Here is a 22,162-nt window from a genome sequence, read left to right on the forward strand (position 1 = left end):
TAGTAAATGGTTTCTTGGTGTACAGGAAACCATTTGGCCTGTTACTCAGAGTAGAGTCATCCATAGGCAGAAGGGAGAGGAAAGAATGAAAGGAAGAAAGACAGAAGAGGGAGTATCAAGTCACCCATAGGCAGAAGGAAGAGGAAAGAATGAAGGAAAGGAAGACAGAAGAGGAAGGCAGGTACTGATGTCATAAAAGAAAATGTCACCAAAAACTATGTACATAAATTCTCTCCAACAGTTGCTGGTAACTACTGGGGAAATAAAATTCAAGATTTGTAAGTACAGGTCTCACCTTGGATCTTAACTGTGTACTTGTAGAAAAGTTCTCTGCCCAAGAGTAAGGATTCTGTAGGATGTTATCATGCTTTTAGCTTAAGGTTTCTCTTCCTGGATTAGTGGCAGATTCTTCCTTTGCTATCCCCAATGATTTATAATCTAGAAATTAAAGAAATAAACAAGAGTTTAATGTTTATTAGAAAAGAGTAAGCACAGGGCACAGCTACTTACGTTACCTACTACAATACATAAATACGGACAGGACAGAACAAAACAGTTCATCAGGTATTGTGCTCATTTCACATGCATATCAGGTTGTCCCCAGAAGACTAAGGAGAACATACATCACAAGAATGAATAGACAACTACAGAATGTATCAGTTACTGGACAGTTCCTCCCACTGTGTTTCTAGATCCAAGGACACATTGCATTCAAAGATTGAGCTATTCAATGATGTATCAGCCACAATTAAACATTCCAACTGGACTGGTACAGCTTGGTCCTTAACCCTTGTGAGATGACCGAGACACCACAAGGATTTTTTTTCTCTTTCTGGTAATCACCACACACTTTTCAGCAGAGTGAAACAATACACTCTTGACCCTTTTACTGTGTTTGGTGCACCTGGGTACTGCATTATATTTAGGCTGACGTAAAAAAAACTTGCAGTCAGTGTTCCAAAAACATCTCAACTAACCCTTTCTTTGCCACTAGTACACCAAATCACTTTTCTTTAGGCTAACACCAAATTATTTTGTTTAGATGAAAGAAATCCAGGCAGTCAAAGAGTTAAAGAACTAAAAATCATACCACAGTTATACCACTAAAAGGACAACTATGGCAATCTAAATATAATAATCTTTTAACTGCCAAATGGTTTATCCAGTTAAGGAGGGCACCTAACCTTAATGGATCCAGTGGTCTAAGCATCTCTGCAAAACTGGTACAAAGAACAACTGTCTCACTGAAGATGAATGGATCTAGAAATAAAATCGTCAAGTCCAACCTCTTTCTACATGAGTTTCTTGTCTGTCATTAATAATTGGCCAGTGTGGAATGTAATAAATATGTACCACAACCAAAATTATGCCTTGCCAGTACACAGATGCCACCAGTATACAATCACTCATTTTTATAAAAATAGCAGTCAGACTTTCAATTGTTCCTGAGAGCATAATATGGCTGGGTGATGATCTAAAAGAAAATAAATAATCTTTATCCTAATTATTAGCTGGTGACAACCTAAGCCCATTCCATTTGTATGCTTAATGAATCTGTTTTGCAGCATATTTAACAACACAAAATTTTTGGATTATTGTAACTGATGTACATTTAAGCAAATACCTCTTATCAGAAAAACTGATGTCAAAACTGTAATGAAACTAACAATGCAGTAGTTCAGTGTTCCTGAAAGATACAAAATACCTGAGTGCAATACACTGTTCGCACATAAAAATGGAATGAGTTAAAACCATTAAATACCCATCATGTGAATAGTTTTGTAACTTGGAGAATTCACAGCAGGATACAACTCGAAGTGTAGCACAAAATATTACCTTTAATTTATTGAAACATCATTAAGTAGTACCCTAATGCATTATGATTCAGTTTAACTAATACATAAACTTTTCTACCTGTAAACAGCGTACTGGTATACTAAACAATGCCAAAGAGATGAATCAGTAATGGTTACCAAGGTCATTATATATTTTCATAATGGTCTCTTGCTCAGGCAAACAGAGGACAAGTTTTATCTTCATCCTTTTATTTAGAGCGCCACTTCAGAATGATGTTTCTCATTTAACTAACATTGCTGGCTACAATTAAGAATCTTAGTTCCTTACCTTCTCTTTCTCCCTCTGATGCAAAGGAGCAGAAAAAATACCATTTTCTCAATGTCAGAGTTTGTCTTCCGCTCTCTTTGAACGATTATATGCAGGAACAAACACTTATTTTAACACCATGGTTTTCAACCCAACTTCTCTCTCCTCTCTTCTTCATCTCTGCACAATTCTTGGATCATTATAATCTGGAATAAGGATTTGTTCTGACAACATACTCCATAAGCCATCTCCACTGTTCTTCCTCCTTTCCTTCTTCGTCATTCCTCTTCTTTACCGCTTTCACTCTGCATTTTTTTTTTTTTCCAATTCCTCATTATTAGTGCTCTTTCCTTTCTACCCTCAGAGAGCCTTCTTGAAAGCTATCTCCTCTGTTCTTTCTCCTTTCCTTCCACACCATTCCTTTTACCACTCTCACTCAGCTTCTTTCTCAGTTCCTTATCATCCTTGCCCTTCATCCTTCAATCTTAAAACAACCATCTTCCCTAGTTATTTTTCAATTATTTACCAACAGAGCTCTTCAGTCTTCTCTCTTCACTCAGCCTTCTTCTTTCTCCTGCTTTGTCCTTCTAGCTTGCCACCACCACGCTTCCCTGCCTTAACTAAGTACCCCTTGGGTCGTCCTCCCTTCCTACGCTCAGCCCGCTCCTTTTCTTCAAGCTCCTGATTCTCACGTTCAATGAGTGTGATGAGTGTGTTGCATCGGCGCTGAAGTTCTAGGGCTGTGCGACTCTTGATGAACCAATCAAACCGGAACTGTGGTGCAGATCTGAAGGTTGAAAGAGTGGAATAAGTAATTTTGTTTTTGTTCATTTGGAAAAGGCCTCTGACAGAGTCCCTAGAGAGGTGGTGAAGTGGGCAATGAGAAAGCTTGGGTTGGAGAGTGGCTGGTTAGGGTGGTTATGGCCATGTATGTGGGTGCTCACACCCATGTAAGAGTGAATGGAGATTTGTGTGATGAGTTTTCCATGAATGATGGTGTGCATCAGGGGTCAATTTTGAGTCCCACGTTGTTTATGGTACTTGAAGCCCTCTCACGTAACTTCAGAAACGGACTCCCGTGGGAGATGTATCCTGATGATTTGATGTTGATTGCAGAGAATGAAAGGGAGGCAGACGAAACATTTAAGAAGTGGAGGGACGGTATGGGGCACAAGGGCTTAAGGGTAAATGCTGATAAAACAAAAGTGATGATATCTAGGGTTGGTGGAGGTACAGACAAAGAAGAGAGAGAGTGGCCATGTGCAGTTTGCCACAAGGGCATGGGAAGTAATTCCATTCTGTGCAGTGTTTATGATAAATGGGTGCACAAGAGATGTAGTGGTATTAGAGGTAGATTGCGAGATAATGCTGATTTTATGTGTGCGGCGTGTCGGGGAGAGCAGGTGGAGATTGTCAGGCGTGAAAGGATTGAACTTGCTATAAGTCTCTTGAGTGTGTGGAAGAGTTTTGTTATTTGGGAGACATGTTATGTGCTGGAGGTGCGGCTGGAGCTAGCTCTGTGGCTAGGGTGAGAAGTGGTTGGAAGAACTTCAGGGAGCTCTTGCCTCTCCTGACATTGAGAGGACTCTCCCTTCATGCTAAGGGATCTTTGTATGCAGCATGTGTTAGGAGTGTGATGCTGTATGGTAGTGAGACCTGGGCAGTAAAGAAGGAGGATATATGCAGGCTCAAACGTACAGAAATGACAATGATTAGGTGGATGTGCAGTGCGTCCTTGCATGCAAGGCCTGGGGGGGGCTGGGTTTACAATGGAAGAGTTGAGAGGTAGGATGAGACTGGAGTGTATTGGTGTTGTAATGAGAAATAGATTGAGATGGTTTGGGCATGTGGAGAGGATGGGGGATGATAATTGGGTGCAGAAGGTAAGAAGTGTTAATACTCAGGGTGGGGTTAGCAGGGGTAGACCAAGAAAGATGTGGAACGAGGTCATTAAGTGTGACCTCAGAGTTACGGAACTGAACAGGGAGGCTGCCATAGATCAAGCGGCATGGAAAGCCGCTGTTAGGTGACCAAGGCCAACGCATGCAAGCATGTTGGAGCCTATAAACAAATGAAAACGAACTGGAACCATCCGAGCTAACATAATGCCTCTGAAGAATCTGAAGGAGAGGGATTTTAAGGGTTTTGAGGCCTAGCCTCAGCCCCTCAGGGGCCCTGCTTAGTCCCTATGCTCTAATCCCTTAGTCCCCATGCTCTAATCCCTCAACCTCAGATACCCTTCCTCCCACAACAACTGTCACTTAATCTATCACAATGAGTTAAAATTTCACTAACCGGCCACTCATCATCATCCAAACCTCCCTTCTCACCCAAGGATGGAGTGAGGTAGGGTCCACAGTCAGAAAAACTTGACAGAATGAGATACCAACCCAAGTTTGCCCACATGAGTGGGTCATACTCCCATTCACTTACCATTCAAACACCTAGAATCTTGGCACCACCTGATTGGGCACAACTTATTCCACACAATTTCACATCCACCTATCCAACACAGTTAATTCAATGACTGTCAAGTAAAATGAGGAACCAAAATTCTGGTCAATCATTCCTCAGCACAAAATTCATTCAGACAAGAAATCAAACTGTTGGGTGCTATGTGAATGTGCAAAAGAGTTAAGTAAACCATTATTTTTAATTTTCAAGAAATCCTTGAGTCAAGGTAAACTACTTGATATTTGGAAGAAAGCAAACATTGTTCCCTTATTCAAGAAAGGGAATAGACAAAATCCACTTAACTACCGATCAGTATCACTAACCAGTGTTATAAGCAAGGTATTAGAAAAGATTATAAGAAAAGCTTGGGTAAATCATCTAGAAGAACACAATATGATAACAGAAAGACAGTTTGGTATCAGAAAAGGAAAATCATGTGTTACTAATCTGCTGAGCTACTATGACAGAGTAACAGACACATTACAGGAAAGAGAAGGATGGGTGGACAGTATCAATTTAGATTTCAAGAAAGCATTTGACACATTACCACACCAAAGACTTTTATGGAAACTGTACCATCAAGGAGAAATTCGAGGCAAACTGTATTGTTGGATGCAAGATTTTCTCATGAAAAGAAAAATGAGAACAGTACTAAGGGGAAATTACTCATCATGGAAAGAAGTGACTAGTGGAGTAATACAGGGCTCAGTGCTGGCACCAATCATGTTTTTAGTGTATATAAATGATATAGACAGTAACACTGTAAATGAAAGCTATCTAAATATGTTTGCAGATGATGCAAAAATACAAAGGAGAATTACTAACACAGACTCTTGTAAAGAGCTACAAGAAGAATTAAATAAACTTCATAAATAGAGTAATACATGGCAAATGGAATTCAATGAGGACAAGTGTCATGTAATCAAGTTTGGTAAAAGTGGAAAAAGACCTGATTGGGATTATATGTTAAGAAATAAAACCCTACACACATCAGAAAGAGAGAAGGTCCTAGGTGTAATTGTCAATAACAGACTATCTCCAGCTGACCACATCAGTGAGAAGGTACGGAACATGTATACACTGCTAGCCAATATGAGAATAGCATTTACATACATAAATGAAGACATGCTAAGAAAGATAATAACATCATTCATCAGACCAACCCTGGAGTATGCATCAGTAGTCTGGAGTCCTCATCTCAAAAAACACATAGACAAGATTGAAAAAGTTCAAAGGGCCGCTACAAGATGGGTACCAAGCTTAAGGGATCTAAGCTATGAAGAAAGACTAAATAAAATGAATCTACCAACACTACAGGAGAGAAGGAAAAGAGGTGACATGATTATGCTATATAAATGCATATCAGGGAAGGAGAAAATAGACATAAATGATTACTTAACATATGGGGAAGCATCAGCAAGAGGACACTGCAAAAAATTGCATAAAAAGAGAGGTGATAAAGACGTAAGGAAATTTAGTTTCCCAAATAGAGCAATTGATCAGTGGAATGCACTACCGAATGAAATAGTGTGTGCCAAAACAATTCACAAATTTAAGGATATGTACGATAAATATGGTTTAAGACACGGGACAGTACGAGCTTGACTCATTCCTGCAAAGATACAATTAGGTAAGAACAATTAGGTAAGAACACACACACACATACAGTGTTAACTCCCTGTGTAATTCACACTGTTAGGATATTAAATACCAATTAATGCGATATTCACCTGACAGCTGCCCTCAATTCCTCATATACATTTTCCTTGTCAAACCCAAGTTTATGAAGCATACAGACAAGGAAACGATCTTCCTCTTCTGTGTAGTTCTTGCCCTTGTTGGTCCCATATGAGATTCTCAACTGATGAAATGGAGCTCTGTATCGCGCCATCTGCAAAACAGGGGGAAACATGTTACAGAACAATCAAGAATATCAATGATGAGCATCATATACATTTACTGGTATGTACAGAATGTGTGTGTGGGGGCGTTCTTCATCCACTCACTCGATGTAGTGCTGCTCTTGGGTGACTGCCCTTTCATCTCTTCCTTCCTTCCTCTTCTTTCTTTCCTCTTTCCTTCATTCTTTCCTCTTCCATCTGTCTATGGATGACTCTACACTGAGTGACAAGCCAAATGGTTTCCAGTACACAAGGAAATCATTTACTAGGCTGGGTGGTAACCATATAACCAAATTATGGCGCCTGGTAGTTTAGTGAGTAATTAAGGCGCTTCAATTGGATTCAGCCAGTACAGGTTTATATCCAAGGGGTGCTTGGGGTTTATTGCTCACATAATCCCCACTCAGGGGTGTGTGAGGCTGGGGTGTGTGAAGCTAGTCACTCTCATCTTAAATGTCAGGACCATCTTGCCTAGCCCTGGGCTCCTACACTTCCGATGTGACAACACTGGATTAGGTGATGAATGAATGAACAAATGAATAAAAGAATATATATATATATATATATATATATATATATATATTATATGCGGCTAGAGTAAGGAGTGGTAGGAAGAAGTTCAGGGAGCTGCTGCCTCACCTGACATTGAGAGGACTCTCCCTACGTGCTATGGGATATTTATATGCAGCATTTAGTGGTAGGTGGTGGCGACCATCATCCACTCACTTTATGTAGTGCTGCCTACTTCTTTCTTAGCCTTTATCATTCTTTTTCTGTGCCTGCCCTCCTCTCTTCCTATTTCTCACCATCATCCACTCACTTGATGTACTGCTGCCTACTTCTTCCTTAGCCTTTATCATTCTTTTTCTGTGCCTGCCCTCCTCGCTTCCTATTTCTCCCATCTTTTCTGTCACTTCTTATTGCTTTTCTTTCCTTTACAGGTGGCTTTACATTGAGTAACAAGCCAAATGGTTTCCTGTAAGCCAAGAAACCATTTACAACGCTGGATGGTAACCATATAACCAAACCATACGTACTCCCTACATGTCAACAAGTGGGTTGGTGGAGGGTTAGTGCCCCTCCCCGTAAAACAAATAACTCAAAGACAAATGGCCACCCCTTACAGGATTATGGCGTCTGGCAATTGACAGATAGATAGATAGATGTGTTAGGTGTAATACTGTGTGGTAGTGAGACCAGGGCAGTAAAGGAAGAGGATATGCACAGGCTCAAACATACAGAAATGACAACGATTAGGTGGATGTGCAGTGCATCCCTGCAGGCAAGGCCTGGGGGCGCTAGGTTTACGACGGAAGAGTTGAGAGGTAGGATGGGACTAGAGTGTATTGGTGTTGTGATGAGAGGTAGATTGAGGTGGTTTGGGCATGTGGAGAGGATGGGGGATGATAACTGGGTGCAGAAAGTGTGAAGCATTAACACAGGGGGTGGGGTTGTGAGGGGTACACTGAAAAAGACGTGGGACGAGGTCATTAAGTGTGACCTTAGGGCTATGGGACTGAACAGGGAGGCTGCCATAGTTCGAGCAGCATGGAAAGCCGCCATCAGGTGACCAGGGCCAATGCATGCAAGCATGTTGGAGCCTTCAAAAATAAATAACGAAAACCTACTACCCCAACATGAGCATAGGGACCCAGGGTATAGCTGCTAATTCCAAACATTTAAGGCGAATGACTACGCATCCTTAGCAGCTTTATGTAAGAAACAAACCCATACCAATTCTCAGATTTAAAACCTTATGGGCCATATCTGGTTGGAAGACCTGAACTTGCAAAACTTGTAAGCAACATGAAGTGACCCATTCGTTAAAGAATCACTGAGACATTCATTGCTTCTATTTACCTTTGCATCCAGAGCTTTCTTGATAGATGCCCTGCGCTGGATCTTGGCCTCTCCTCTCTCAATTTGAGCCAAGATACGATCACAATCCTGTAGTTCAGAGCAGCGTTCCCAAAATACTGCCGAGTACTCCATTACTTCTTCAGGTGTCTTTCCTTCAACTTCCTGTGAACACAAATAAATATTCTCCTTACATTTAAAATTTCATGTGTAATGAGATGTCCACCCTCTGTAATCTTACTTAAAACTGCCACCATACATATAAAATTAACAACTATCAGCTTCATCCTACTGAATTTCTTACGCATTATCATTTCTGCATTGACATGTGTATATATACAGTATTTAGGAGGAAAGATTAAACATGTGGAGAGTTGGAATGGGGTACAAGGGTTGGAGAGTAAATGTGGATAAAACAAAAGTGATAACAGATTGGGACAGTGGCAGTACTGTCAAAGCAGACAGTGTAGCCATGTGCAACTTACCACAAAGGTGTGGGAAGTAACTCCATCTAGTACAGTGTTGTGATAGTGGGTGCATAAGAGACATACTGGTATTGCAGGTAGGCTGGAAAAAAAATGCTGATTTTGTTGTGTGTGGTGCATCAAGGAGAGCTTGTGTATGAAATGAATAATTCTGCTGGAGAATCTCTTCAGTGTATGGAGTTTTGCTACTTGAGGGATATACTATGTGCTGGAGGTGTGGTTGGAGTTACATCTGAGGATAGGGTAAGGAGTGGCGGGAGGAAGTTCAGGAAGCTGCTGTCTCTCCTAACATTGAGATGGATCTCTCCGTGCTAAGGGATCTTTGTATGCGGCATGTGTATGGAGTGTAATACTGTACGGTAGTGAGATCTGAGCAGTAAAGGAAGAGGATATTCACAGACTCAAACATACAGAAATGAGAATGGTTAGATGAATGTATAGTACATCCTTGAATGCAAGACCTGGGGGGGCTCAGACTGCGACTGAAGGGTTGAGAGGAAGGAAGGGACTCGAATGTACAGTATGAAAATTGTTATGAGGAGGGGTAGACTGAGATGGTTTGGGCATACTGAGAGGATGGAGGATGACAACTGGGTGCAGAAGGTGATAAGTGTAAACGTTAGGGGTAGGGTTGCGAGAGACAGACCAAAAAAAACCTATACAGTACTAAACAGGCTCATAATGGAACTGGTACAATGGCAACAAAGGATAGGTCAGACACTGACAAACCCTGATTAAGAATAGGTCTCTAGTGTGTTTGGGGGGGGGGGCCAATTTTTTTTCTTTAGTGGTTTTTTGGAGTTAAGCTATAAGAGGATTAATCTATCTATCTATCTATTGCCAGATGCCTTAATCCCATAAGGGGTGGCCACAAACAAATCTCCTCCATGTCACCCTGTCCAATGCCATTTCACTGCCCTCCTCCCAGCTCACACCCCCTTCTCTCATATACCTCTCCACTCCATCCCTCCATCTCATCCTTGGCCTCCCCCTCCCTCTCCCCCCCCTCCACCTCACTCATATACACTCTCCTTGTCAGTCTCTCACTCTCCATCCTCTCCACATGGCTGTGCTTCAATATTTCTACAAACCTCTTGAGATGATGTACATACAACAATGCTAAAACTATACTCTAAAAATCAATAACATGAAACTATCAAAAAACTGCTGCCAATAAATCATCAGAGATTTCTTGATGAAAGAAAAAATATTCATACCTTAGCAATGTTTTCAATATCATCACGCCCATATTTCTCATTAGCCTTGATAAACTGATTAAAATCTCTCTTGCTCCAATTGAGGAAGCCCTGTGTGAGAAGATGATCACGTTCCTCCATCTCTTCTTCTGTCACAGGTTCAGCTTCATCAATTTTCTGTTGTTCCTCCTTCTGAATACGGGCAGCTTCTCCCATGAACTCCGGATTTTTTGGAACCTGTGTTATAATTTCCTCATAATTTGTTTTAAGGCAAAGGACTGCATGTGATAAATAATTTAAAACTTACAGTACATATAATACACGATATATGTGATGAGATAAATACAAATGTAAGTACTACCGTAAGTCTAGCTGACAAGACTAGCATGAACAGCTTCAGATACAAGAAACTGATCACATAAAATTAAGAAGTTCTTGTTAACCATACACTCCAACATCTCTTGATACACCACAAATCTCCAGAACAATTAAAGCTGACTGATAGGTTCACAGTCGAAGACACTTTTATTCAGCTCAAGAGAGACCTTTTGTATTGAAGGCTTTAAAAACTGTATTCATCTCATTAGTAATGTGAGTCAGGATGCCATTCACTTTGGGACAGACCATGCATTAATGCACTCAGTCTCACATTATTACTACCAGTTCCCATAACTAGTATAATCCTTGATGATGTCATAACTGGAATCAGATTACAATGCTTTTGATTTAGCACTTAGTAACACTAACCTTGTAGCTCACAGTTTTGCGGTAGTAGTAGATTTCCTTGTCCAGTAATTCAAACAGTCTGGGAGGGAAGAACTGGAAGTCTTGTACCACTGGCTGTTTAGGTGGACGTGGAGCCTGTTGACAAAAAATTATCACATACCCGAAAAAAACAGAAAACAAAATCTGAAATGTTCACATCATGGGTATGAACAACTACTAAAATTCAAAATTCTATGTCATTTTCACACACACACACACACACACACACACACACACACACACAAATCCATAATGTGCAAAGCCATATCATCTTCAGTTTCCTACCTCATACTATTACACAGCCATTCAAATTAAGCTACCTAGGTTTAAAAACATAACCTTTCAAACATTATACAATACCATACCAAAGCAACAACTGTTCATCATTAAACAAAATAGTTTCAACATACAATACATCCTACTAAGAACAGATAAGTCAATCCTGGTAACCTCTGCTCTTCCAATGAACTGAAACCCTAAACCTGCAGTATCAAGTTTATTTATCTTTTTCCCCATTTGCAATCATCATTTTTTTTCCTCACTAAAGTCTTTACTCTATACCGGATATCTGGAAGAAAATCTAACATTCACCATGAACCCATCCACAAATGAAACCTATCCACAAATGAAACCTTTCATTAAACTCCAATCCATCCATCCATCATCCAATCCTACACTGCCTCATGAGGAGCGTAGGAGCTTGGTCCTGACATTTAAGATGGTAGTGACCAGCTCATCCCTCACTCATCCCTGAGTGGCATTACAAAAGCAATAAACCCCAACCGCAGATATAAACCTTCACCAGCTCAATCCGACTGGAGTGCCGTAATTACCCACTAAACCACCAGGCACCAAAATTTGGTTATATGGTTACCACCGGGCATAGTAAATGGTTTCCTGGTGTACAGGAAACCATTTGGCTTGTCACTCACTGTAGAGTCACCCACAGGCAGAAGGAAGAGGAAAGAATGAAGGAAAGAAAGACAGAAGAGGATGGAATGAAAGAAGGATGGAGGAGAGGAAAGGCAGACACACGAGAGCAGCACTACATCAAGTGAGTGGATGGCGAGCGCCCCCACCTACCCCTTAAAATGGAGAGAAAAAAAAAATATATATATGGACTATGACTTACAAGATCACACACATCAACAGAGACAATATAATGCAATACACCTCTGGAAAGCTTGTGATACTGTTGGTAGTGTGCCACAGGATCACCTAAATGTAAACCCAATGGACTGAAGGCTGAAGCTGTCCTTCTCCTACAGTCTACCAATCTCCTTTCAGGGGATAGGAAGTGAGATGTGAAACATTTGTATCACCAAGCAGCAGAGCTGAATGGTTATAATGGTGCCACCACATGAAGGCATCCCTCTCCAGCACCACTTATTACAAGTTACTTGGTGGTGACTAGTAACTGGAAGACACAGAAGCTACTGGAATCCCAGGTGACCAGCTGTTATAAATTACAGTGTATACAGAAACTCTTCAGTTTATAAAACAACGAGGCACAATTTTCTTGATGATAAAAAATAAAACTCAATTACAGTATTTACTGTTCAAGGCAATATCATTAGGTAATCATCCTCACCATCCTCACCCTATTTTCTGTTAAAAAAATTGGGAGGGTTGAATCCAGTTATTAGAAAAGGAATGCAACAAAAGGAGGAAACCTATCAACAGTGTCCAGTGAAGGGGTCATACAGCTATTCACTCATCATCCTAATCTTCAAAAACTCTTAACTGCACTGCCTTACCTTTGGAGCTTTAGGTTCAGACACACGCAGTGCCTCTCTGAAGTATGCATCCACGGCATAATTTGCCTTTCTCTCTCGCTTAGGCGGCTCAATCCACATTCCAACAATTGCTTTCTGCTTGTTTCTGCAAATGGATAAAAAAACTGCATGTCAGAGGGTAGACAGTGATGACAATTCCCATTTTAACTGCCTTTTTTTACATTCTTATAGTTGCTAGCAACTTAACTCTGATTAAGTGCTTTGATTTTGTTCTTGCCATCTTCAAACAATTTTACTCAGATAGAGATATTTTAACTGGGGGTTAGCTACAGACTTCATTAAATCCTTCAGTACACAGATATGGGGTAACCATAACCTGTAATCATAATCGATTAGTTTCTCAAGTAATTATAATCGATTACATTCTTGTCTTTTATTAATTAACCATAATTGTAATTAATTACACTAAAAATGTACATGCAGTAAAACCTCACTACAAAGGGCTAATTGGGGCTCAAGCCGTTCTGAAAAATGCGAAATTTCAATAAAAGTAACATCCGGACTTCCCCGTTAACCCAGACTTTTTCCGATATATAAGACAAGAGTCCGGGTCGCACCAATGGTTTTTAAACTGTTTATACTACACTGTAGTACTGTACTACATTATACATTCATTACCTGGGGGTAGGGGGGTTTTTCAAGAATACTCCCCCAGTATCCCTGCTTGTCATACAAGGTGACTAAAAGGATTGGCGGAGGGTTAGTGCCCCTCCACGGAAAACTAACTAAAAAGACAAACAAGAAGCCTCGGACAAGGACTGACCAAAAGATGACGACCAAGGAAAGGACAAAGGACATGGTAATAGCAACATGGAATGTAAGAGGTGCGAATGATGAGGTGAAAGAGAGAGAGATTGTCCAGGTGCTTGAGGGTGCGAAAGTTGATGTATGTGGAGTGACTGAAACGAAATGGAGAGGAGAGAGTGTGAGAGAATGGGAGTATGGATAGGGTATATGTGCAGGAGTAGGTGAGAATGAGAGGGCAAAAGAAGGAGTGTGTATAGTTGTGAGTAAAAGATGGAAGAATTACATAAAAGAGTATGGATCAGTTGAGTCAAGGATTGTGTGGGTTATTGAAAGTTGGAATACAAATGTGGGCAACTGTGTGCGTGTATGCGCCAACGCAAGATCGTGCAAGCAGAGTGAGAGAAGAGTTCTGGAAAAATGTGCATGAGGAAGAGAGGTATGGAAGTCGGTGAGGCTAGACAACTGACAAGCGATCAAGGAGGCTGGATGAATGTTGTAACATGTGCAAGATCAGGGATTTGGCACCCCTTTTTAATGTGACAGTGTCCAGACTGACCTAAGTTTATATAAAGCCACAGAATATGGTGAATGTTTTTGGCGTAGCAGATAAAGCCAGGATTCCAAGGGCTTGAACAATGAGTGAAGGGTGGCCTATTGGACTGGGCAAACTTGGGCAGTCTGAACGCTGCTACTCCTCACCCTGCTCTAGGGTGGGAAAGGTCTGGATGATGATGATGATGATGATGATGGATGAATCATCATCACCATCATCATCATCATCATCCGGGTAAAACAAATTATTTATTTTTCATTTTGCCAATTTGCAGCACTAGTAAAAAACCAGGGGCTTACATATTCCTTTATTTTATTTTTAACCCCTTCAACACGGGAATGTCTTGAATAAAAAGTTCTTTCTTGCAATCCTCTGACTTTGTTCAAGTTAGGAGGTTCTTTAAACTGGAGGAATTGAATACAGTCTTCATTGTTCTCTTCACTACCAGGGTATTTTCCTCAGCTAAGCAACAGCTATAGTGTAGTAGCAAAAATACATCACCATATCAAAGGAGTCATGCATTGTTTCCAACATTTCCCACGGAGTAACCAACCTGTAATCCTCGCCTTCAAACTGATACACAGAATTTGTAGGGACATCAAGGGTGAACTGTCGCAATGATGATTCCCCAAGGGATTCCAGTTTCTTGTTCAGCTCCTCCGTCTGTTGAAAGAGAAGATATTGAATATTTCATATTTCATTAACACAATTCCTGGCAACAGCCTTAAAATCTGCCAAACTAGCCATACAGAGGCAACTGAATTTAGTCTCAAAATTGTGTGAAGTTATATTAAAATCTGTCTATGCATGTGCAAGTTACAGTGCAGACACGAATGTAGGTATGGCTGTTAACCCTCTCATACACATGGGCTCGGTAAAAAAATCCAACTGCTTGCACTTTTTCGACGCAGGTTGCATCCAAGTGAAATCCAACCACTCACATTTTTTTTTACGCAGGTTGCATCCAACCATACACATTACATTATTTTTTCGCCATGATTTTCGGCTGCGTCACTTAACTTTCTCCCCTGCCCTTATTTATAATTGTATTCTTATGATGTGGTTGTGATGGGAAGCATTAGGAGGAACACACTGAGGTGGTTTGGCCATGTGGAGAGGATGGAGGGTGAGAGACTGATGAGGAGAGTGTATGTGAGTGAGATGGGGGGGAAGAGGGAGGGGGAGGCCGAGGATGAGATGGAGGGATGGAGTGGAGAGGTATATGAGAGAGGGGTGTGTGAGTCAGGAGCAGGGCAGTGAAATGGCAGGGGACACGGCGATGTGGAGGTGATTTGTTTGTGGCCACCCCGTATGGGATTAAAGCGTCTGGCAATAGATAGATAGATAGTATTCTTATAAAACTGCTACATGTTATAAACGAAAAAATGATCTTCCTAAGAAAGAAAGAAAGAAAGAGAGAGAGAGAGAGAGAGAGAGAGAGAAATAAATTACCATATTTTATTGTTCACTCATTTATTCAACGCTGATTTCTCAAGGATATATAAACATTTTGTCAATGCTGTTGAGAGAAAGTTGTAGAGCATCCAACAACCACTGACGAAATGTTTATATATCTCAATGGCGCCCAGTGTCCTCAATACTGGACAGAACTGGGAATTTTCAAATCCTAATAAAGTAGGGAACCCCCGGGTAGGAACCTATGAGCTTTGCGACTATGAGCCGATAGGCGGAGGGCAGTACCTTAGTACCCTCCCAGTGCAATGCCTCGTCCAGCAACTCTGGGATTCAATGGGATACCTCTGAAAATCATCCATCCATCCATCATCCAATCCTACGTTATCCCATGAGGAGTGTAGGAGCCCGGGGCTAGGCAGTTGGTCCTGACATTTAAGATGAGAGTGACCAACCTCACTCATCCCTGAGTGGCATTACGTGAGCAATAAACCCCAACCACCCCTTGGATATAAACCTTCACCGGCTCAATCTGATTGGAGCACAATAATTACCCACTAAACCACCAGGCGCCAAAATTTGGTTATATAGTTACCACCCAGTGTAGTAAATAGTTTCCTCGTGTACAGGAAACCATTTGGCTTGTCACTCAGTGTAGAGTCACCCATAAGCAGAAGAAAGAGGAAGGAATGAAGGAATGAAAGACAGAAGAGGGAGCGTAAAGTCACCTGTAGGCAGAAGGATAAGGAAAGAATGAAGGAAAGAAGGATGGAGGAGAGGACAGGGCAGACACCCTAGAGCAGCACTACACTGAGTGAGTGGATGGTGAGCGCCCCCACCTACCACAGCGTTGAATAAATGAGTGAATGAAAAAATAAAGTAGATTATTTTTTCTTTTCTTTTTTCTTCTTTCATTAGGAAAATCATTTATTCATTTATAACATGTAATAATTTCATAACAATACAGTTACAAACAAGGGCAGGGGAATGAAATGTTTGGAAACATTTTATGATTTTGAGCCAGCTGCTACTAGAGCAGCCAGGTGTGGTCAAAGACCGTAAGATAATTCACTTCGATACACCATCAAAATCTTCCTAATATAGCTAGAAGTGTCATTTTTTAAATAAAAATCATCACAAATACATGCTCTACAACTTTCAACATGCACTGACGAAATGTTTATATATCTGTGAGAAATCATTCATTTATTCATCATCTAATCCAGTGTTGCCTCATGAGGAGCATAGGCGTTGAATAAATGAGCAAACGATAAAATATGTTAATTTAGAAAGATAAAGGAGGACAGAAGGAAAGAAGGAAGGAAGAAAGGAAAGGATAGGCACCCAAGAGCAGCACTACAATGAGTGGGTGGATGGTGAGCACCCACACCTACTAGAAAGAGAAAAAAAAATACCGTATCTTATCGAATAAATAAGTGAACTATAAAATATGGTAATTTATTTCTTCTTTATAGTAGGTTGGGGCGCTCACCATCCACGCACTCGATGTTGTGCTGCTCTCGGGTACCTGCCCCTTCCTTTCTTCTTTCCTTCCGTTCTCTTCTGTCTTTCTTTCCTTCATTCTTTCCTCTTCCTTCTGCCTACGGGTGACTTTACACTCCCTCTTCTATCTTTTTTTCCTTCATTCTTTCCTCTTCCTTCTACATATGGGTGACTTTACACTGAGTGACAAGCCAAATAGTTTCCTGTACACCAGGAAACCATTTACTATGTTGGGTGGCAACCATATAGCCAAATTATGGCACTTGGTGGTTTAGTGTGTAATTAAGGCACTCCAATCGGATTGAGCCAGTACAGGTTTTTATCCAAGGGGTGGTTGGGGTTAATTGCTCTCATAATGCCATTCAGGGATGAGTGAGGCTGATCACTCTCATCTTAAATGTCAGGACCAACTTGCCAAGCCCCGGGCTCCTACGGTTCTCATGGGGCAACTCTGAATTAGATGATGAATGAATGAAGGCCTTTTTTTTTTTATTATGATGATCATTTATTTATTTAAAACATGTGGCAATTTCATTGCAATACAGTTATAAATAAGGGCAGGGGAGAAAGTTGCGTGGAAACATTTTCTGATGTTGCGCACAGCGCTAAGTGAGGGGTGTGTGGGGTGTAAAGACTGGGCCAACCCATGGGGGTCATGCAGTACTCAGAAGCAGCTGGACACAGGTTGCATTGAAAGAATTAGAGAGGATTAAGTATGACAGCACCCGACCTTGTTTGAGCCCCAAGTGAGACCTTGCCCTTGGGAGGAGACGGCAGGTTTTTGCATGCAACATACTGTCATGGTATGGGGAACAACTGTTTGAAGTTATATCAAAATCTGTCCATGCATGTGAAAGTTACAGAGCAGACACAAAACTGTGGACGTACTGACTGAACCACACAAACCTATAGTCCCTGACCGGTGAGGAACTAATAACTATCTCACATCTATATAAAACTGCTATACTGTCAACTCCAAAAAGATATACTTAGGATTTTATTCTTACTGCCTCCCAAGTAGAGACAAACCCTGGTTAAACGATGCAATTAGTTAAGTAAAAACCCATTGCTAGATGGGGTATTTTAAATCGGGAACGATTTAACATGTAAAGTATAGGGATGTGTTTTTGAGCCTTGGGTTTCCCCTCCAACCAAGTCCTAAACCCACCCTTATTAGTCCAAAAAAAAATTTAAAGTCAATCTAAATGGCCTAACAGCTGTAAAAGGAGCTAGCTTAGGCCTAACACCTGTAAATAACTCACTAATATCTGAAAATCTTAAAAAATAGGTCAGAAAATATCAAACACCTCTCATTACTTGCCTCTTGTAAGTCAAAGTCCAGTCCTGGTCATCATCCTAGCTATCCCTCCCCCCCGGGGCACTCACTCATACTCCTCAAAACCCTCAAACACCATTGTTAAACCAAGGCTTGGCCATCGTTTGGCGGGGTAGGGTGGTATTGCTATCCCCATCACTAATCCAGGGTATCACAAATAGGGGTATCATAAATCAGGGTTTGTCTGTATCTCAAAAACTAGTACAGTACTAGACAATTGGAAAATGAGAGCTGTAAATTAAAGTCTAAATTACACAGCCAAATGGTACTGAGAGAGAGAGAGAGAGAGAGGGGGGGGGGGCATTTTCTGACAAATAATTAATGCTAATATATGCCACATTATCTTCTTTCCCTTCAGCTCTGTAAGTTCATCATACTCATCTATGCACCATCCAGTTCTTTCTGCCCCAACAGGAGCACAAAGATTTTGGGTCTGACTACTCAGTCCAGACAATGAAAGTGCTTGGCTAGTTGCTTTCCCCTGAGAAGCACTGAGTAAACATTAAACTTCTACAGTCCCTTGGGTTTAGACCCTTATAGGCCAAATCCAACTGAGGTGCCTTAACTCACTGAACCACCACGCATCTATCTGCCGACTAACTATATGCTCGCCACTCAGTGTACTGAATGGTTTCCCGATGTACAAGAAACCATTCAGACTGTCATGCAGTATAAAGGATGGCGGGTGCTCCCACCTACTTAAAACAATGCTTGCCAATACTTTAAAAATGTTGGTGGACTCAGTCACATTCCCCTGCACAGCAATACTGTATTACTTTTAGCTCATTTGCGACCACACACTGACTCCCAGTAACAGCAGTGGGCAGACTGAGTTGAACCTAAGGTTAGTATCTTAGTTACCTTTTCCTCGCCTCTGCCGATGATAACATCAATATCTTGATCAGTGAATTCCTCATCTTTGCCTTTAAACACTTCATTAGCTCCGTGGCGGATCATAGCCAACATTTCATCCTTGGCCAATGCATTGCTCTTGTTGTCCATCAACCGTCCTGCAATTATATGAGATGCCATAAACTACAAAGATTGGTATACATATCATCCTCACATCTAACATTAATAAGTGGGTCAAGCAGACTCAAAGAAAAAAGAACCTCTAATATTTAGAAATATCAACAGTGCCCTATAAAATGAGTCACAGCTACACTCATTCATTGTGTTTCACACTAATACTGGATCAGACACATAAATATCGACACTCATTACGACAGCCACTTTCCTAAGAGGAAGAGTCACTTTCTCCACTCACAATTGGCAATAATGTCACCTCGAGTTCTCTCAATATTGCACTATCATTAACCCGCCCCGTCCCGTCGACGTATGGGTACATTGCAACATTTTGCATTTGCTAGTCCCGACGATGTACTGGTACATCGTGCAATTGCAAGGTCCCTAATTTGCATAATTTTCAATTTTCGCGCGAGATTTTTCGTACGTATACACGGGACACCTTCCTCTATTCCTCTACAAGATGCCAAGCAGGGACAATGCCTTACACTGCATAATCTCCCCCTCCCCCCCTGCACGCCATTGTCTCGGCAATTCACCTGTTACCAGTGACCTGGCCAATAAAGACATTCAGGGCCAGAGTGATTCCCCAATTGATGACAATGTGGAGGACAAAGTTTACATACCATTAGAGGAAGAAACAGTCAGAAATGATGATCAGGTAATGTGGCAAAAGAAGGTCAGATATGGTGATGAGTTAGTGGGTGAAACAATGCTTATAATGCCTATATTACTGTTTGAAAACCAATATATTCTCGTACCACATATAAATTCATACCAAGTAAATAAATAAATAAATACCGTTTATGAGTGGTGTGAAATAGTTACCCTCCCACAGAACTCGTTTTCTTTGGTGCCAGCCTGTTAGAAAACCCAGTCAGGTAAGGAGGTACTGGTACCTGGATCGAGTATTTTAAACCTCAGGTGACCGATTTCTCTATGAAATTTCAATGTTTCTCACCAAAAGCGGAGGTTTTAGCCAAAAAAAAAAAAAATAAATAAAATAAAAAAAATAAAAAAATAAAAATACCTTGGGACTGGGGGATGTCGGAGGTGCGAAATAGGTCGGGACGTGACGGGTTAAGGCCTTTTCTTTTCTGGCCTTTGGACTTGGTTGGTGTTGAAGTCGGCAGTTGCGGGCGCTCAGCCAAGGACCCGGACACAGGGAAAACTTTTTGCATAGGTCTGTCCATTACAGAGGTAAGCAGGTAACTGATGCATGACTCAAATGCATGTGGGAGGGTTGCCAGTGGCTGTGTATGGTAAAAATAACCCGCGGAAAATTCAAACAATGCCGTGAAACACTAGATCATGTATACGTGTCTCCCGGACATCCCTGGGTCATCATGTATACATGTCACCCGGAAACAATGAGTCAAGAAACTCTTCAAGAGGAAAGACTGTAGTTTAAAAGCTCCTGCCTAAGAACAAAACCTCTTCATCCTTCTCTGGGTCCTGTAAGGAGAACCCAGGTTCAGCCTGTTGGGGTGTCACCTCCTGTGTAGGAGCAGCTGCTACTGTGTCATTTTTTGCACAGCTCATCACAGGTGAACATGCTTACCTTGTTGGATGACCATTTTGTCTAGCCGGAGTTTCACCTCAGCACGTTCCACCAACTTTTCCTCCATTGAATTCTCCTGGATGAAACGGAAGACTTTCACTTGCTTCTTCTGACCAATACGATGAGCTCGGTCCATCGCCTGAAGGATACCAGCAATTCAGTATCACAGATATATGCATAGCATTTGCAAAGACATTACCACAAAAATGTACTTCTTTTGATATAGTTACTTGCTCAGAGGATAATACACTGCAATTCATAACTTATTACCATTATCATCCTATTAATCCAGCCCTTACTCTCACCATTCAAGATGGAGTGAGGTAGGACCTAGAGATAAGAAAAGGGCAATGCCACTCAGTCAAGACAATTGCAGCAAAGAAACCAGTCTCTAACCACTGAGTGGTACAGTCATCCTTCATCTATCATGGTACCATTTTTGCCAGCTTTGTTTTACTGCATGTGAGTAAACCATCACAAAACACATTAGTCTCAGGTGTATTTTTGGATAATTTAACAAAAACTATCGTTAAATCATCTCAAAATATATTTGAAGGAAACAGTTTCTAATGCTGGTGATGCTCTGGGGCACTAACTGGATTTTTAAGTCACTATGCAGCACCAACTAGATTTGTAAGCCTTTACATGGTTAAATTTTGGCTGTGGGTGCCCCTTTTAAAGGTAACACTATTTTGTGAAAATTCATTTCTTGTGAATGTCCACAAAACATAACTTCCATGAAAGATAAGGGATTACTATATTACTGGTATAAGAGCAATAAACTCCAACCTCTACACATTAGCATACTATGCAGCATTACCTACCTGTAAGTCCATCTGAGGATTCCAGTCAGAGTCAAAAAGAATGACAATATCAGCTGTGGCCAGGTTGATGCCCAAACCTCCTGCACGGGTTGACAGCATGAACAAAAATTTTGTCCTAGTGGAAGAGAATAAGAAATGCTATTCACACACATGCAATATTGTGAGTAGATACAAAATGGTACCATTCTCTATCTAAACTTATGCATGTTCTTGATGCCTCCGCACAATCTGAGTCAGCCTGAGAGAGACATAATGAGAGATTTCCCCTAAACTGATTAAAATTGTCTAGAGGTAGCAGGCAAAAACCATTAAAAGACATGAACAGATTTAATAAATTCACTCACTTCACTATCCACATGCACTGTAGCCTTAGCAGTCTCATACATACTCTTCACGGCATTCAACAACTTCCCATTTACTGCAAATATTCTTAATACTCTCCACATTCCTTGTCTATCCACCCTGTCATAAGTTTTCTCCAAATCCATGAAGGCTGCATACAACTTTTTTCCCTTCTCTAGAAACTTTTTCCCAAAAGACCTAAGAATGAATATCGTCACCCTCATAAAGAAACTGCCTAAGTCATTTTTCGGCGATTTCTGGATTTTTGCCTAAATCAGTTCTTCCTGGGGCTTTCCCCAA

General features: G+C 41.0%; 1 protein-coding gene across 2 annotated transcripts in view; it reads right to left on the bottom strand.

Annotated features, from left to right (window-relative positions):
• Positions 1 to 458: 458 nt before the first annotated feature.
• Iswi (nucleosome-remodeling ATPase imitation SWI) overlaps positions 459 to 22,162 on the bottom strand; it is a 50,274-nt gene continuing 28,570 nt past the window's right edge. For both annotated transcript variants that reach the window (XM_080265799.1, XM_080265798.1), the window contains 10 exons: positions 21,521 to 21,635; positions 20,697 to 20,835; positions 18,971 to 19,119; positions 14,411 to 14,520; positions 12,519 to 12,642; positions 10,744 to 10,857; positions 10,018 to 10,233; positions 8,319 to 8,480; positions 6,288 to 6,448; positions 459 to 2,890 (listed from right to left, as the gene is read on the bottom strand). In XM_080265799.1, the coding sequence (XP_080121925.1) occupies positions 2,656 to 2,890; positions 6,288 to 6,448; positions 8,319 to 8,480; positions 10,018 to 10,233; positions 10,744 to 10,857; positions 12,519 to 12,642; positions 14,411 to 14,520; positions 18,971 to 19,119; positions 20,697 to 20,835; positions 21,521 to 21,635 (1,525 nt within the window). In that variant the 3' untranslated portion in view covers positions 459 to 2,655. The remainder of the gene's footprint in view (positions 2,891 to 6,287; positions 6,449 to 8,318; positions 8,481 to 10,017; positions 10,234 to 10,743; positions 10,858 to 12,518; positions 12,643 to 14,410; positions 14,521 to 18,970; positions 19,120 to 20,696; positions 20,836 to 21,520; positions 21,636 to 22,162) is intronic.

This window comes from Coenobita brevimanus, chromosome 16 (assembly GCF_032717465.1).
Source record: "Coenobita brevimanus isolate Jiangsu-jjx chromosome 16, ASM3271746v2, whole genome shotgun sequence".
Taxonomy (NCBI): Eukaryota; Metazoa; Arthropoda; class Malacostraca; order Decapoda; family Coenobitidae; genus Coenobita; species Coenobita brevimanus.